Source organism: Mirounga leonina, unplaced genomic scaffold (genome assembly GCF_011800145.1).
Source record: "Mirounga leonina isolate KUSES-001 unplaced genomic scaffold, KU_Mleo_1.0 Mir_170, whole genome shotgun sequence".
Taxonomy (NCBI): Eukaryota; Metazoa; Chordata; class Mammalia; order Carnivora; family Phocidae; genus Mirounga; species Mirounga leonina.
The window spans coordinates 20,283,666-20,302,259 of record NW_023270433.1 but is presented as its reverse complement, the minus strand read 5'-3'; the positions used below and the strand labels follow the sequence as shown (position 1 = coordinate 20,302,259).

The 18,594-nt window shown below is 39.0% G+C and overlaps 1 protein-coding gene across 5 annotated transcripts; it reads right to left on the bottom strand.

Moving 5' to 3' along the window:
* Positions 1–4,055: 4,055 nt before the first annotated feature.
* On the bottom strand, positions 4,056–18,042 carry LOC118017800 (zinc finger protein 268-like). 5 transcript variants are annotated; one of them, XM_035016028.1, is made up of 5 exons: positions 17,877–18,039; positions 15,770–15,828; positions 9,509–9,635; positions 7,949–8,038; positions 4,056–5,573 (listed from the first exon to the last, which is right to left on the bottom strand). In XM_035016028.1, the coding sequence occupies exons 1-5, from the start codon at positions 17,905–17,907 to the stop codon at positions 4,273–4,275; spliced, it is 1,608 nt and encodes a 535-aa protein (XP_034871919.1). In that variant the 5' UTR covers positions 17,908–18,039; the 3' UTR covers positions 4,056–4,272. The 5 variants fall into 5 exon arrangements, with proteins under 5 accessions (XP_034871919.1, XP_034871920.1, XP_034871921.1 ...); XM_035016029.1 differs by having other exon boundaries at positions 4,056–5,528; XM_035016030.1 differs by having other exon boundaries at positions 16,445–17,962.
* Positions 18,043–18,594: the final 552 nt, after the last annotated feature.

Here is an 18,594-nt window from a genome sequence, read left to right as displayed (position 1 = left end):
TCCCCAATACCCACACACACAATGAGTCCTGACTTTCCACTGAAGGCTCTCCCACACTGAATATATTTATATGATTTCTTACTGGTTAGAATTTCGGTTGTACAAAGAGGTGTGACTTCTGCATGAAGGCTCTGATGTGTTCATTAGATGTTCTGTTCAGATGAATTCCTTTTCCCGGCACATTGTTCCATTCATAATCTATCTCCTCAATTCTGACATATTGTATTTTCATTCAATATTATCTAAACATTTTCTAATTTCTCTTGTGACTCATCTCTACCTAGGCTAACAAATGGAAATTCAGTTTTCTCTACCTTTTCAGAAAAAATTCCATGGTGTGCCTCTTTCCCATCCTACCCACTCACATTTACATAATGCCATTTTGTTCTGTTATACCCTAAGAATGTCCAAAGTAGGGTAGATTAAACTGTGAAGTGTGTAACTGTGATAACTTGAAGTTGAAATAAACATAATACCTAAGCATTTGTGTGACCAGCAGCATATAAAACTTAAAGTAAGCATTAACATCTCAATAGCAAGCATGTTAACATTTTAATTATTTAATTTCCAAACCATTTAAAACCATATTTTCAGAATTACTAGGGTAGTTCCACTTGTTTCAACTTTTAACTCTGCCTGAAAACTCCAAAATATGTTTATATATAGCATGTTTCAGAGTCCTTAGATATGAGTCATGGTATCTTGTGTAATCTCTTAAATTCCAGTTGTTTAAGGAGACCAGTACCTAATTAATTCATAGTACCCAAGAAATATCTATTAGTAATACTACTGAAGTAGAAAGGCAGTAATATTAAGTATCCTTTTAAAGAGTATACAAGTAAATAGGCTCAGATAACAACATATTAGGAGGCAAGTTAAAAAAAAAAAAAACCTGGGGGGCGCCTGGTGGCTCAGTCAGTTGAACATCGACTCTGGATTTTGGCTCAGGTCATGATCTCAGGGTCGTGGGATCAAGGCCCGCGTCAGGCTCCACACTCAGTGCAGAGTCTGCTTGTCCCTCTCCTTATGCTCCTCCCCCCACTCCTCCCCCTACTCATGCTCTCTCTCAAAATAAGTAACATCCTTAAAAAAAAAAAAACACTAAAATTTCCTACTTATCTTATGTTAATGGCAATACTAGCTATGTATAAGAAACCATTAAATAGAAGGCAAAACATTGAAAATAGAGATATTGAATCTCCTAAGCACCTGAGACTTGAAATGACTATAGAAGGGGCAAAGCCTTCTTCTTCCTGAAGTCATGCACAGAATTAACGGGATGATAGGAAGGATAAGGGCGAGAAAAACAATGAATTCTAATTATGGAAGGCTCTCTGAAAATATTACATAGTTTCATATGAGGCCTGACAGGCAAACTAGATCTGAAAGAAGTTCTAATAGACAGGAATTCCACAAATTATTGGCTGCACAAGCGGTATTATCATATAGTTTCCAAGATGACAACAATGAAGGCGAGATACACATTAATAGTTTAGTTTCTGACGTGTTTAGAAAATGAATGTCCTACATTTACTTAACAGCTAAATATTTATCTTCAAAAGTGACTTAAAAAATGACTAATAAAAGAATTACATGACTGCAATTCACTATTTAGTTTAAAATTATTATTTGTGGAGTGCCTGGGTAGCTAAGTCGGTTAAGTGTCCCTTTTTGATTTTGGCTTGGGTCATGATCTCAGGGTCATGAGATCAAACCCCACATTGGGCTCCACACTCAGCACAGAGTCTGCTCGAGATTCTCTTTCCCTCGCCCTCTGCCCCTCCCCCAGCTCACACTCACTCTCTAAATAAAATCTTAAAAAAATAAATTATTTGAAAGTTAAGATTTACAGTGAAAATCATGGCTGCTGTTGACCGTTTTCAATTTTAAAACATTTTTAATTTAAAATCTAAGAAAAAATGTTTGATTAAAAATTTAGGATCAAGGGGCGCCTGGGTGGCTCAGTCGTTAAGCATCTGCCTTCAGCTCAGGTCATGATCCCAGGGTCCTGGGATCGAGCCCCGCATCAGGCTCCCTGCTCCGTGGGAAGCCTGCTTCTCCCTCTCCCGCTCCCCCTGCTTGTGTTCCCTCTCTCTCTGTGTCTCTCTCTGTCAAATAAAATCTTAAAAAAAAAAATTTAGGATCAAGCTCTATGGTGTATCAGCTTCACCTTCATTTCAAGGAAAGACTGAAAAAGGTTTTTTGCTATCAATCCTTCTTTTCCTAATATTGCTTCACAATGAATATTTACAACTTACATAAGGTTAAGTTATTGTGCTTGAAAAGGAAAGGATGCCCTGGATAATAGAATTTGTAAGAAAAGTTATTAGTGATGATAAAATGACAACTCAACAAAACAATTTTTTTCAAACAAATTATAAAATAATAGTATAATTTCTATGTTCAGACTGATCACAAAAAAATGTATAGGGCAGCAAAACAGGTATCCCTGAACCAATATCTCAAAATATACCTCTAAGAGCTTCTACATGTAAGACACTAAAACTTAATACCTCCTTTGAAATGCATTTTTCTTGTTAATTTATTTAACATAATGTAGGGACAGGATACAGAATACCATATGATGTCCAGTCAAATTCAATTCAATTCTGTCTGGAGCTGAAGTGACATTACATTCAGTCCTGCTTGTCTCGAGTGGGACAGAATCCTGTGGAGGCTAAGAGGCTGATCTGAATCTCAGCCCTCCACTTACCAGGCCCATAGCTTTAGCTGAATCAGGGCACCTCTCTGGGCTCCACTTGCCTCATCTATAAAATGGTAATAATCTCAGTTTCATATATTTGCTCTAAGGATTAAATAAGAAAATACATGTCAAAGTGCTTAGCAGAATGTGTGTGTGGCAGAAATATCCAATAAAGGAAGCTTAAAAAAATTCAATTCTAAGAATCACAAGGATATAAAGATCCCAAGCTATGCATACCAGTACTCACATAAGTCCTATGAGTTGAAACAAGACTAGGAACAGGAATTTCTTTGTGTAGAACTATTTTTATCATGTGTTGAATACGCCAACATTGCTTACAGCCACATCACTGCCTGCTTTGCCTGTTGTTTAATGTCTCTCTTAACTATATGCTTTACACCAAGTGATATTTTTAAAAGTCCACCACTTTTTTTTTAAGATTTATTTGAGAGCAAGGGAGAGAGTGCACAGGGGGGAGGGGCAGAGGGAGATGGAGAGAATCTCAAGCAGACTCCCTGCTGAGCACGGAGCCCAATGTGAGGCTTGATCCCATGACTCAGATCATGACCTGTTCTGAAATCGAGAGTCAGACACTTCACTGACTGAGCCACCCAGGCGCCCCTCTACCACTAACTTTTGATGTCTCTATAAATGCACTGGCTTCATCTTCTCTTAATTCTATATACCTTAAGAAAGAGTGGGGGAAGATCTATTTGTTATTTAGTTACAATTTATCCTTTTATGTTTTTTAAGACGTGGGGAAAATGGTGTCGTTTAGTGTGGAAAGTAAGGCAGGTGCAAAGATCCATATTCACTTCCAAATGACAGATAATTTGGGTTATGAATGCCATTTCTACATCACTTGTAGAATGATCACATACAGTAGTCACTTTGTTGTCCTGATTAATCAATTTGCAGTTGACCCTTGAACAACACAGGTTTTAACTGTGCAGGTCCATGGATTTTTTTTTATTAATACAGTACAGTACTATAAATTTATTTTTTCTTCCTTATGACTTTCTTAATAACATCTTTTCTCTAGCACATTTAATTGTAAGAATACAGTATGCAATACATATTACATAAAAATATGTGTTGATTGACTGTTCATGTTACCAGTAAGGCTTCCAGTCAATAATAGACTATTAGTAGTTAAGTTTTTGGAGAGTTAAAAGTTATACATGAATTTTCAACTGCACAGGGGGACCCTAATCCATGTTGTTCAATGATCAACTGTACTCACTCATTAAAAAAATTTGTACCTTGGAATGCCTGGGTAGCTCAGTCGTTTAAAAAATTTGCACCACAAGTGATCAAGCCAATCACCTATGATTGAGATTTTTCTACATACTTAAAAAACTTACTATTAGGCTGAACCAAGATGTCCAATATAATTTTTTGGATACATGATTTTTCAAACTTGCTTCTCAGTATGGATTTTCTGGTGCTTAATAGTTTGGGAGCTATTGTTGAAGGCTTCCCATGTTTAGTATATTCATAGAGTTTTTAGACTTTGTGAATTCTATGATGTGTGATGAAATTTTAATCATTTAAGTTTTCTCATTCCATTAAAAGGGTTTCTGTTTCGTATGAATTCTCTGATGAACAGTCAGAGTAGATTTCTTGCTGAAAGCTTTTCTACAAATACTACATTCATAGGGTTTTTCTCCAGTGTGTATTCTATGATGTACAGTGAGGTGTGACTTCTTACTAAAGGCTTTTCCACACTCAGTGCATTCATACGGCTTCATCCCAGTATGGATTCTTTGATGAACAGTGAGTTGTGATTTCTGGATAAAAGCTTTTCTGCATTCACTGCATTCATAGGGTTTCTCCCCAGTATGAATTCTCTGATGTTCAATGAACTGTGAGCTCCGGATAAAGGCTTTCCCACAATCACAGCATTGATACCTTTTGTCCCCAGTGTGAGTTCTCTGATGTACAATGAGATCTGACTTTTTAATGAAGGCTTTTTTACATTCACTACACTCAAAGGGTTTCTCTCCAGTGTGAATTCTGTGATGTACACTTAGTTCTGACTTCCTGTTGAAGGCTTTTCCACACTCTTTACATCCATGGGGTTTCTCCCCAGTATGAGTTCTCTGATGTACAACAAGCTGTGACTGCCAGATGAAGGCTTTTCCACAGTCACTGCATTCATATGGTTTCTCCCCAGTATGAGCTCTTTGATGAATACTAAGTGTTGACTTCTTGATGAAAGCTTTCCCACATTCCTTGCATTCATAGGGTTTTTCCCCTGTGTGAATCCTCTGATGAATAATGAGGTTTGACTTCTGGATGAATGCTTTCCCACACTCACCACATTTATAGGGTTTCTCTCCTGTATGAATTCTCTGATGTACAGTGAGTTGTGACTTCTGAATAAAGGCTTTTTCACATTCATTACATTTGTATGGTTTCTCCCCAGTATGAATTCTCTGATGTGCAATGAGTCCTGACTTTCCACTGAAGGCCTTCCCACAGTGAATACATTTATATGATTTCTCACTGGTTAGAATTTTTGGTTGTACAAAGAGGTGTGACTTCTGCATGAAGGCTCCGATGTGTTCATTAGATGTTCTGTTTAGATGAATCCCTTTCCCCAGTACATTGTTACATTCATGATCTATCTCCTCAGTTAGTGGCTTATTGCTAATGAATGCAACTTGATTCAAAAGCTTGTCTTGGTTTTCCTGGTGATTTATCTCATCTTCAAGTCTCCAATCTTCAGAAGTTGAGTATACAATCATGTTATGAAGTATCACTTGTTCAGAAATGCTCTTCCATGGTGTTAATTCTTTCATCTTGGGTCTAATACAAAAGTCTGAAAAAAGCCCAAGTGTAAATGATGTTACTTCACTCTTGAGCTCTGAAGAATACAAAACAAAACACAAAAATAAAAAACAAATAAAGCTCTTCATTTTAATAGAAACAGATAGAAATCTGATAATGAGTGCAATCAGTTTTGAAATGTAAGAATATGACCTTAAAACTCAAAGACAGAAGAAGAAACAGACCTAAAAGAAAAAGAAGTGAGTAAGGGAGCAATGGAAAAAGAAGAGGTGATGAACTCAGTGTCAAAGTTCCACGAGGCACCAGGGCCAATCCACCACAAGGCTCTGTGAAAAGCAGAAGCAGATCAAAAAATCATTTCAGGAAAGACAGAGGAAGGATGCTAGCAAAGGAGACTGAAGGTGAGTTGAAGTGACCAGCAGAAAGATTAAATCCACACTAAATATAACAATATTCATAAATATTTTATAAGTAACCAGGTAGAAGCACAACTACAGGGTAGGGCTTTCCAAGTACATTCATCTTAAAGAGTCAGATGACACAAAAAGCATGGGATGGGACAGGCTCTATTAAAAGGGGGAAACTGAGTTTGAAGAATAGGCAGTTTCAGAGAGAGGGAAAAAAGGCAAAAAAGGAAGGAAGAAATACCTGCTCATAATTGGGTGGTGTTAATGGGGAAAGAAAACAAGGGAAATTCAGGGTCCTGGAAGACAAAGAGAACCACAAAACCAGAAAAGCCAAAACTCCTCTTCAATCCAAAAGAAAGGAAGGAGGGAAAGGCCCTGCTATATTAACAGAGAAGGACTCCATAATATTTAAAAATCTTATGAAAATACTGTAATGTAATAAAAATGAACAAAGAAATATATGGTCCATAGAGAACTACTACAGAAAATCAGGAAATGAATTTGTGCAGCTATCAACAGAGGAAATTGTCCCTTGTCAAACCAAAACCAAAAAGAAAACTAGCCATAAAGCAAAATAAAATTTTGTCTGAACTCTAAACAGAATTAAATATACTCAAACAAGCATTTCAGGTCATGGAAAACCACCATGAATCAGAACTTATTTAAAAAAGAAAAAAACAAATAAACAAAAAATGGAGTGATGAAAAAGAATTGGTTAAACTTTGGGGGGGGAATGAAAGATTAAATTATGAGGTGTGGGCAGGGGGTAAGGAGAATTTCTTTTTTTATTATTAATTTTTTATTGTTATGTTAATCACCATACATTACATCATTAATTTTTGATGTAGTGTTCCGTGATTCATTGTTTGTGCATAACACCCAGTGCTCCATGCAGAATGTGCCCTCTTTAATACCCATCACCATGCTGACCCATCCTCCCACCCCCCTCCCCTCTAGAACCCTGTTTGTTTTTCAGAGTCCATCGTCTCTCATGGTTCATCTCCCCCTCCGATTTCCCCCCTTCATTCTTCCCCTCCTGCTATCTTCTTCTTCTTTTTTTTCTTAACATATATCGCATTATTTGTTTCAGAGGTACAGGTCTGTGATTCAACAGTCTTGCACAATTCACAGCACTCACCATAGCACATACCCTCCCCAGTGTCTATCACCCAGCCACCCCATCCCTCCCACCACCACTCCCCACTCCAGCAACCCTCAGTTTGTTTCCTGAGATTAAGAGTTCCTCATATCAGTGAGGTCATATGATACATGTCTTTCTCTGATTGACTTATTTCGCTCAGCATAACACCCTCCAGTTCCATCCACATCGTTGCAAATGGCAAGATCTCATTCCTTTTGATGGCTGCATAATATTCCATTGTGTATAGATAGGGGGTAAGGAGAATTTAATAAGCAGCACTGAAAAAGGCAGGAAAACAGCCAACATAATAAAAATAACATAAAAAATCCAGTAAAAATGGTCACAGAGAAAGGAGAAAAAGAAGAAGGCAAAGTAGTATTTATATTACTGGAGTATCTGAAAAATTTAAAAACACAAAGCATAAGATTATAACTCTAAGACATATCACACTGAAAGAAGGTGAGAAAAACAAGGTAATTATAAAGGATATGAATATCATTCAATAAGTTACTTTGATAGAGGGCATATCTAAGACTGGGGAAATGCATAAAGGGAGGAATATAAGCCCATTCTGGAAGAATAGGGTGCTGAAGATGTTAGCCAAAGAGAGGTTAACTAAGAAATGTCCTAAATGACATGGGCATAAATAAGATCCAAAGTACAGGTAAGGGGGTTACTTCTCTCTCTCTCTAAAAGTTAAGCAAAGAAAATGGATTGCATGGTTGTTAGATATGTAGCAGTGTTATTTAGGTATTTGACAATCCCACACCAACTGTCTTCAGCCATTTCTAGACATCTATGACCTTAAAGAATGATTTCCTAAAAAATATTTCAAAGATAAATGTCTCATTAATCAGGATTAATCTTACATCCCTGTCTCCCATATGCCAGGTTCTCACTTACCTGAGTAGGCCCAACTTGAGATTTCTTCCTCCTTCATCCATGGTTCTCCTCGCTTCAATGAGATTACATCTGACTTCAGAGACTGACATCCTGTTTATGGGAAATGATACAGGACTTGGCCATTAGTGGACATCCAACCATCCTAGAACTCAAGCCCACCACATATGCACCAGAATAGCTAAAATTAAAAAGACTAACATTATCAGATGTTGATGGAACTCTCATATATTGCTAGTAGGAAATAAATTGGTATAACCTCTATGGACAACTGTCTGGTAGTATCTACTAAAGCTAAATATACATGTACTCCATGACCCAGAAATTTCCCAATAGAAATAAAATACTTATTTCCACTAGAACATGCATATAAGAATGTCCATAGAAAAAGTAAAAAAAGACAAAGACAAAAACACAGAACAAGAAGATTAAAAAAAAAAAGAAAGTCCAAAACAGCTTTATTCAATGACCCAAGTCTGAAATAAGCCAAATAACTATCAACAGAATGGATAAGTTGATGAATTACCCTATACTCGTTAAATGGAATATGGTGCAACAGTAAGAACAAATATTGTCATGTGCAACAACATGGATGAATTCCACAGACACTATGTTAAATGAAAGATGCCAGACAATTACAGTGATTACACTTACATGAAGTTCAAGAACAGACAAAACTAATCTATGGTGATAGAAGCCACAAGTTGTTATCTCTGAGGAGATAAATGGCAAGGGGTCAAAGGGAGCCTGCTAGGGTGCCTGAAATGTTTTACACCTTGATCTGGGCGGTGGTTAAATAACATAGGAAAAAGATGCATCAATCTGTATATTTAAGGTTTGAGCACTTTACTACATATGTTCTATTTCAATTAATCTATAAAAACTAAGAACTTGGGCACAGCCCATTGTCTTTAACCCTCAAAGAATGAGCAGGATGCAGCACCCATTCTCTTTTCATCCAAGTCCAATGGTGTATTTGGTACTCAAAATCAATATTCTTTTGACCTTTATAGTTTGAAATGAAGCTCATTAAACATGCAGAGACCCAGCAGCTTTTAGTAAATAAGAAAGGAAAGGTAGTCAATTGGGTACTATGGTGGATTTAATATATGTTCGTAAATTCCTTGGCATTCCTCCCTTCAAAAAGTCCTTTCCTTCCCTTAAGCATGGGCTGGACTTGATAACTATTTCTAATAAACACAGTAAGGTAGAGGTGATGGTCTGTGATTTCAGAGACCCGGTCACAAAAGGCCCTGTGACTTCCTCCTGGCTCTCCCGGATCACTCTCTGCGGAAGTTTGTCATGTCGTGAGAACAGGCCCCCATGGTGAGGAAAGAGCTGAAGGCTCCTGTCAACAGCCATGTGAGTTATCTTAGGAACAGCCTTCAGATGTCTGCAGCCCCTGCTCACATCTGATTCCAGCCACACGGGAGACCACAAGCCAGAACCACCCAGCTAAGCCCTTCCAAACTAAACTGTTTGTTTTAAGCCACTAAATGTTGAAGTAATTGTTATGCAGCAGCAGATAACTAATATCCAGTACCCTCTGAGAGATGTTCTTACCCACTGAAACAAGGTTGCTATAGTTCTCCAGCATCACATCCCTGTACAAGTTTCTTTGAGCAGAGTCCAGGTACTGCCACTCCTCCCAAGTGAAGTCCACAGTCACATCCTTGAGTGACACAAATCCCTGTAACAGGACATTCCTGTTCAATCTAAAGTGAAAAACACTGGGTGATGTGTAAAAGATGTTTAATCATGCAGAGTTCATCATAATAAATTAAAGAAGATGTTTACTATGAGGCCAGTTTTACTATGTGGGAGAAGCAGAACTCCTATTAGAAAAACTCTGCTATTGAGAAACCATTCATCCTCTCTTTCCAGCAATAAGCACGTATTAGGCCACAACACAACCTGCACTATTTGATGGTCAGAATACAAACATGAAGAAAACACTGGAAGTTTACAGAATAGTAGATGGAGACAAACAAGTAAATATATAAATGCTATTGGGTGTTAAATGGGTTATAATAGAAATGGGAAAGAAGAAATGATTCTATTTGGGGAAGCTGAGATGGGTTTTGTAGGTGATATACAGTTATGCAAAATGAATAATGAAAAATGTAAAATTTTTTTAAGTAAAGATAAAATACTTTTTTTGAAGTGTTAAAAATGAATAGTGTAGGGCGCCTGGGTGGCTCAGTTGGTTAAGCAACTGCCTTTGGCTCAGGTCATGATCCTGGAGTCCTGGGATCGAGTCCCACATCAGGCTCCCTGCTCAGCGGGGGGTCTGCTTCTCCCTCTGACCCTCTTCCCTCTCGTGCTGTCTCTCATTCTCTCTCTCAAATAAATAAATTAAAAAAAAAAAAAAAGGGCTCCTGGGTGGCTCAGTTGGTTAAGCAACTGCCTTCGGCTCAGGTCATGATCCTGGAGTCCTGGGATCGAGTCCCGCATCGGGCTCCCTGCTCAGCAAGGAGCCTGCTACTCCCTCTGACCCTCCCCCCTCTCATGTACTCTCTCTCATTCTCGCTCTCAAATGAATAAATAAATCTTAAAAAAAAAAAAATGAATAGTGTAAACTCCAGTAAGGTATGGAGGAGGGAGAAAGATCATTCTAGATGGAGAAATGAGTAAAGAAAAAAGCGATGGGGACGAGAAAAAGAACATGGCAAATTCAAGGAACTGTTCGTACCTTTGGAATAATGCTCAGACATCATTTATTCATTTACTGTTTTCACAATTTTTATGTATCTGCATGTCACTCACACTATCTTTGACTTAATAGTTTTAACAACTCTTTTACTTAAATAAATGATTTTAAAAGGAAACCACTAAAGGGAAAACCAGTATCAGTTCCTAAAACGAAGATAACAAAATCTGCAAAACAAGCATATACTGATGAAATGTCATTTATGGGGTTTGCTTTAAAATACTCTAGAGAACAGGGGTGCTTGGGTGGCTCAGTTGGTTAAACATCTGACTCTTGATCTCATCTCAGGTCTTGAACTCAAGGTCGTTAAGATCAAGCCTCCTCTGGGCTCCACACTGGGCATGGAGCCTACTTAAAAATAAAAAAATACAAACAAAAAACTCTAGAGAACAAATGAAGTAAGAGGGGAAAGACAAGATTGGAAAAACACTGGTAATCGCTGAAAATATAAGAAGAAACACAGGGGTTTATTAAACTGTTCTCTAAATTTTTGTGTATGTTGGCATTTTCCCTTAAAGAACTTATAAAAATCAAATACAACAAAACCATTGTTTTTAAAGTTTAAACTAAAATGAAGACAATAAAATGTAAGCAATATTTAATTTGGTCAATTTATTTTTTTAAATACCTACTTAGAAATAAGAAGAATAGAATAACTTATGACCAGTTAGTAATAAAGTATTACTTTGTTTTTACTTATTTTTCAAACCATGATTAGGTTCCACCTCAATAAGAGAATTCAATTTTTAAATTTGATGTTGATCAAATCCAACTAAGATGTATCTGAAAGACAGTGGGAAGATGAGGGAAGGAGAGTAATCAACTAAGAGCGCTTGGGTTTCAGGCTAAGCAACTGGCATCCCACTCAAGTCCAGAAAGTAAGAGCGAGCAGGTCTGGGGGGAGGAGAGAAGTGGAATCTACTTGTCCAACAGTAAAAGGACAAATGATCTGATTTAAAAATGGGCAAAGGTTTTCAATAAACATTTCTCCAAAGAAGATATGCAAATGGACAATAAGCACATGTAAAGATGCTCAACCTTACTAGTCACTAGGGAAATGCGAGTCAAAACCACAAGGAGATACAACTTTACACCTAATAGGATGGTTATAATCAACAAAATGGAAAATACAAGTGTTAGTGAGGATGTGGAGAAACTGGAACCCTCATAGGCTGCTGGTGGGAATGTAAAATGGTGCAGCTGCTACACAAAACACTTGGGCAGTTCTTCCAAAAGTTAAATGTAGAATTACCATATAACCCAGCAATTCCGCTAGGTGAAAAAAAAAGACCCCAATAATTGGACAACACCAGCTGAAAGACAAGATGGAGTCCTTCATGTCAAGGGAGAGAAACTACAGTTTTAACCTGCCCAAATGACCATGGGAAACAAAACCAGTTAGCATATCATGAGGTGACAAACCTGCACAAAAGTCAACAAAATCCATAAAATCCCTTGCAACACATCTTACCATGTTCTCCGTGGCTGCCACAGCCTGATGCTGCCACCAGGAATAGCAGGCTGTATCCTGTTTGTCATTCTACTCCTTAGGATGACAGGTTACAGCTTAGGCCTGCAGTCTGACCAACCTGGATAAGGGCACAGAACTTGCAGTTTTTGCCTATTTAACCCCAAACATAAACCTTCCCCTTCAGAGCACACTTTTGGTTGTAGCTGAAGGCTGCGATCTCCCTGGTTTACACACTGTATGGCAATAAAGCTTTCCCTTGCCTCTGACTAAATCTCTGCGTTCCAGGAATTTTGGTTGACATAGGTATATACCCAAGATTTGAAAACAGGTACTCAAAGAGATACTTGTAGGCAATTCATAGCAGCTTTATTTACAATAAAGCCAAAAGGTAGAAACAACCTGAGTGTCCATCAGATGAAGGGATAGACAAAATGTGTTTATATAATGGAATATTACTCAGCCATAAAAAGGAATGAGGTTCTGATACATGCTACCGCGTAGATAAACCTCAAAAACATGCGAAGTGAAGTAAGTTAGACACAAAAGGACAAATTTCATACGATTCCACTTCTATGAAATACCTAGAGTAAGCAAATTCATAGAGCCAGAAAGTAGTTTTTGAGTTTACCAAGGGCTGTGGGGGTAAGGGAAAAATGGGAGTTATTGCTCAATGGGTACAGAGTTTCTGTTCGGGATGATGAAAAAGGTTTGGGAACAGAGAGTGGTGATGGATTCACAAATTGCAAACATAATACCACTGAATTGCACACTTAAAAATGGTTAAAATGGCAAATTTTATATTTCACCACAAAAATTCTATTGGCCCAAATTAACTTTAGTTTAAGTTTCCTTTGTGAGATAACTCTCCCTGGTGTAGTTTCTATCTGTGACTCACCAAAGAGTAAACTCATGTTAGTTCGGTTTTAGTACCAACAGTACTGATAATGTGATTTAGAATAAGAAATATATATTTGGTCTTTGTATTTCCTAGCATAGAGCTCCTAAAACCCTTGGAATTTCCTGTGATGAAGGTGATAAAGGTGCCTTTTGCTATGATAATGACATGGCTTTTGGAAAGCACCTAAGGAGGGGGTGGCTGGTCACCAGAGGCACCAACCAAGAGTAGACAGAACTTTCAGTCCCACTCCTGATTTGGGGGGAGCGAGGTAGGGCTGGAGGTTCAATCCATCACCAATGGCCAATGATTTAATTGATTATGCCCACATCATGAAGCCTCTAGAAAGACCCGAGAGAGTTCAGAGGGCTACCAGAATGTTTCCACGTGACAGATGCCAGGTGCCAAACCTTGGACTCCACGCTTCTTTGTTCAGGACCTTGTCTTATGTATCTCTTCCTTGGCTGTTGATTTGTATCCTTTAATATCCTTTGTAATCAACTGGCAATCAAGTGTTTAAATTGGTTTCCTGACTCCCAGGAGCTACACTAGCAAATTAATAGAACCAAAGGAGGGGGTTGTGGGAACCTCTGATTTATACCTAGTGAGTCCAAAGCAGAGGCAACAACTTGGACTTGTGATTGGCATCTGAAGTGAAGGGCAGTCTTGTGGGACCGAGCCCTTGACCTATAGGATCTGACACTATCTCCAAGTGGATAGTGTCAAAATTGAGCCAAATTGCAGGACAGCCAGCTGGTGTCAGAGATTGATTGCCTGGTGGTATGGGGAAGAAACCCCACACATTGGAAATGGGTGCAGAATTACAGGTACATAACCCAGTATTCCCCAAACTTTCTTTTTTTTTTTTTTTTAAAGATTGTATTTATTTGACAGAGAGAGACACAGTGAGAGAGGGAACACAAGCAGGGGGAGTGGGAGAGGGAGAAACAGGCTTCCCGCGGAGCAGGGAGCCTGATGCATGTCTCGATCCCAGGACCCTGAGATCATGACCTGAGCTGAAGGCAGACGCTTAACGACTGAGCCACCCAGGCGCCCCTCCCCAAACTTCTAAAATCAGAGACTGGATACTGTGATATGATAAGAAATACATATTTTGGTCTTCATCCCTGGCTCCTAGTCAGAATTCCCAAAACCCTTAAAATTTCCTAAGGAATAAAGGTGTGGCGAGCATCTTTTGCTCTAATATTTGTTCTTTGACTCTGTCTGGTTCCTGACACAGAACTCCTAAAATCCTTAGAATTTCCTGGATGACAGGAGTGTCTTTTGTTCTAATGAGGTGACTCTTGATGAGACATTTTTCAGTTAAAAAAAAAAAAAAGTGCACACATCAATAATATATACCTTTTTAAAAAAACATAAATTATTTCAATACTGAGATATGGTCATTAAAAAGACATGTAGGTAGGGGCGCCTGGGTAGCTCAGTTGGTTGAGTGATTTCAGCTCTTGATTTCAGCTCAGGTCATGATCTCAGGGTCCTGAGATTGAGCCCTTTGTGTCAGGCTCTGCACTCAGCAGGGAGTCTGCTTGAGATTCTTTTTCTCCCCCTCCTTCTGCCCCTCCCCCCACCCGTGCTCTCTCACTCATTTCTCTCTAAAATTAAAAAAAAAAAAAAGATATGTAGGTAGTTCTTTTCTCCCCATACCTCAGGGGATCACCTTGCACATCTAAGGAATGGATGCTCCCCACTTTGAAGACTACTATACTGAAACTGTGTGCTACATAGTGGGTATAACCAATGGAACATGATAGATAAAAATTAGATACATATCTTCAAATAAAAACATTTAAAACCATATGACAATCACAACCACTAAGATGCTTGCTAGCAATGTTTAGCTGAGTGATAAACCAACAGAAATGAGCAAATTCACTTGATTTCCACTATCCATGAAGCATACTCACCTGATAATACACTTTGAGGCTCTCAACCTATTGCATTTTTAAAAAATATTTTATTTATTTACTTGAGAGAGAGAAAGAGCGAGAGCACAGAGGAAGAGGGAGAAGCAGACTCCCCACTGAGCAGGGAGCCCGATGCGGAACTCTATCCCAGGACCCTGAGATCATGACCTGAGCCGAAGGCAGACACTTAATCAACTGAGTCACCCAGGCACCCCAACCTATTGCATTTTAAAGGAAAAATAATTCATTATTTATTGGTTAAAAACTGCAAATTAAAATTGATACTATTATGACCTTTAATAGTATTAATTCCTTGGACCAATTTCACAAACTTTTATTCATGGATCAAGACAGATTTTTTGACAGCTATGTACCTGGGCCCCATGATTTTACTGCCCAGAAATTGAATTCTGCCTTGTTATGATGCCCTGTAGTTATTTTGAGAAATGACTTAAGAAACAGCTATAGGGAGGCCTCCTATGGTATTTATCATGGGTTGGTAAATGTTAAAGACACTGTCTACTACATCATATGTATGCATCAAGAGAATAATTTCAAACCTAAATGCCAAAAATTCTTTACTTCCCTCAAGAAAATATCATATTTAATGTGTTATATAAATCCTATCATTGTAGATGATATGCTCAACTTCAATAACTATAAAAGATCTTATAACTTGTATGACTATATTTCACACATTATTTGGTCTAGATTTTCTATTTTCCCAGATCTCTATTTACATTTTTTCATTTAACTGAATTAATTCTTTTAAACTGCCTCAAATACAATGGAAAATAATATGGGATATAAATAACTCACTTACCTGAGAATTGGTCATTTTCTGTTGCTCTTCAGAAGGTGCAGATATCGGTAAAGATAGAGCTGGGATGGGCAGGGAGGGGATAAAAAGAAGACCACCTTGAGAATCTGGGCCTGCCCTGTGATTCCCAGAACTATGAGCCTAGAAATTCCTATAACCAACTACATAAAAGACTACCTTTCAGAGACTGCCCCTTTCAAAGTTTCCTTTGAGGGACCACATAAGATTATGCTCTGATAACATCAACCTATTACAGTTCTGAAAGGGTCAGGCCATGGTCTGTTTTATCTTTATAGATGTGTATCCCATTGTATGTTTAAGAAGTTTCTCCTCCTTTGACCCCATAAATCTATAATTAGATATTTATCCTAAAAAAATAAGCATGGATGTACATAAAGATATATCTGCAAGGATATTCATCACGATGCTGTTTGATCACTTAAAAAGTAGAAACCACCTAGATGTTCAACAATAGGGATTGGTTACATTGGTTATCAAAGTATAGGATACTAGACAGCCATTAAATTATCTTAGAAAAGTATTTACAGACTTGGAAAAAGGGTCTTGTTGTATTACAAAGCAAGAAAATAGGTTATAAAACAACAAATATATTGAAAAGAAATATATTTGAAAGAAAAAAAGTGTGTGAAAGGACATACATCAAAATGTTATGGTTACCTTTGGGTGGTAGAATTACAAGTGATTTCTATTGGGTTATATTTAGCATTTTCATTTTCCAGTTTTTCTAGAATGAACTGTTACTTTTTATCAGCGGTTATTCTACTGACCTCTTAACCCAAACTCCTATCAAGGAAGTTCTAAAGGGCACAATTCACTAGCTCAATAAATTCAATAAGCTGTAACAGTCACTCTCATCCATAGACTTATCGGACCACTTCAAATGTATAGGCTCAGTTCAAATGTCACCTCCTCTAGAAAGCCTTTTCAAATGTCTCCTGGATAGACTCAGCTATTCCTTCCTTTGACTTGCCCATAGTGTCCAACACTCTGACACTGGGTTTTCCTGATAGAGGTTTAAGGCAAGGGATGATGAAGCCTGAACTAAGACCATGGCAGTGGGAATGGGTAGGACAAACTGGAGAGATGTCAGGGAGGCAAAATCACCAGGATCAGAAGATTGATCCAACATGGGGAGAAGGGTGGGGAGAAAACTAGATGTCTCCAGGATTTGTACTATGGCCATCTAGAAGATGAGCGAGTGACGTTATTCATAATGATGAACATAGTAGGATTAGCAGGTGAAGTATGGAGAAGGAAGATGCTATTGTCTACTGCCATCACGTTAAGGTTGAGATCCTGTGAGTAAACCTCACAGAGATGTGGAGACAGTGGTCTACTGTGAATCTGGAGCGTGTTAGAAATGTCTGGGCTGGTGCTATAGACTGGCAAGTCATACTTTTAAAGGCGGAAGCTGATAGAATGAGTGTGGTTGAAATTATCCAGAGAGAGCACATGGATTGAAAGACAGGCAAAGGGAAAAGCCACAGCTTTGAGAAAGGGTTTTTGAGAGACTTCGGCTTGAAGTACTTAGCTAGCTAAAAGACAGTAGTAGAGAATATAAACTGCCTGAAGTCCATTCACCAGACAGATCCAAGGGTGGAAACAAAACCTCCGGGGGGAGGATGGGAACTCTCCCCTGACTCTCATACCCTTACATGCATAAAACCCATACAAGAAAACCCAGCACACAATATGTGTGGAGTGCAGCCTGAATGCAAGCTATTTATTATTCAGGGCTGGAGCCCCAATCCCTGGTCGCGAGCCATCTGCTCCCCAAGCTACCAAATAGGCTCCTAACAGTAGCCCACTACAACCCCCACACACTGATCCAAAATAACCCTAAAAATGGGTATCTGCCTTCAGGACCCAACCGTTGATATCCATGTGACCCCAATCCGTGACTCTGAGAGACGCAGAATCACACAGACACGCTCAATCACTAGTCCCACAAATTCCCAATCAGCCGCTGAACCCCCTCAGAGTCCACTACCGGCAGCACCACTAAATACCGATCTCCACGTGGCGGCAATCACTATTTTGAGCGGGGCTGTTTAATCAATAACCACAATTAAGACCGAAAATTACGGACCGCTAGAGATGCTCTGTCGCTGATCAAACATGATGCCCTTACTCCCAACACCGCAGCCAGGGACTGAAACTTCCTTTCCTGAAGACCGGAACCCTCAACTCACAGCCTCGCCTGCAGGGCCCTCAGCTGAGCGCTAGGGCCGCCCCCTCCGCCGCCAGCGCTCCGGACTCTCCGGTGTTAACGGCGGAAGCAGGGCAGCCCGCGACCTGCTTCTATCGCGAGACTTACCGGGTGTTTAGTCGGCCGGAGCCGGGGGGATTAATATGGCCGCGCCTAGTGAGCGGGAAGTGTGTCGGAGTGGGAGGCGCCATATTTCGAGTAGATGTTGGCGCCGTACAGCAGAGAATGCTAAGAGAAAGGGAAGTTAGAACTGGGATACGGGAGCTACTGAAAAGATGTACTGGGACGATGCGGGAGCAAAAACATGAAGTAGGAAAAAATCCCAGGTCTCTGAGGATGGAGTCAGGGAATCTCTCCAGCTAAGATGTGTAGAAAATGGAAACTCAGCGCAAGGTGCAAATAAAGATGGGGAAGCAGGGTGGGGAAAGAGGAAGAGCCGCTCCTGTTATTAAGCAAACGAGGAGCATGAGTCTCAGCCCGAGTCAGTTGATCTACAACACATTGCCTCACTTTCCCAATGTTAGGTATAGTAATGATAATAGTATGCGTACTGAGGGAGGTTATTTACTTATTTATTTATTTATTTATTTAATTTTTT

What these genes read in the sequence shown, in the direction of transcription:
- LOC118017800 (XM_035016028.1), bottom strand. Translation starts at nt 17,907, where the DNA reads ATGTTTGATCAGCGACAGAGCATCTCTAGCG. An exon ending in GCGACAGAGCATCTCTAGCG is followed by an intron (nt 15,829 to 17,876) that starts GTCCGTAATTTT and finishes TGCCCATCCCAG; the next exon opens with CTCTATCTTTACCGATATCT. An exon ending in CTCAAGTTGGGCCTACTCAG is followed by an intron (nt 5,574 to 7,948) that starts GTAAGTGAGAAC and finishes TGTATTCTTCAG; the next exon opens with AGCTCAAGAGTGAAGTAACA.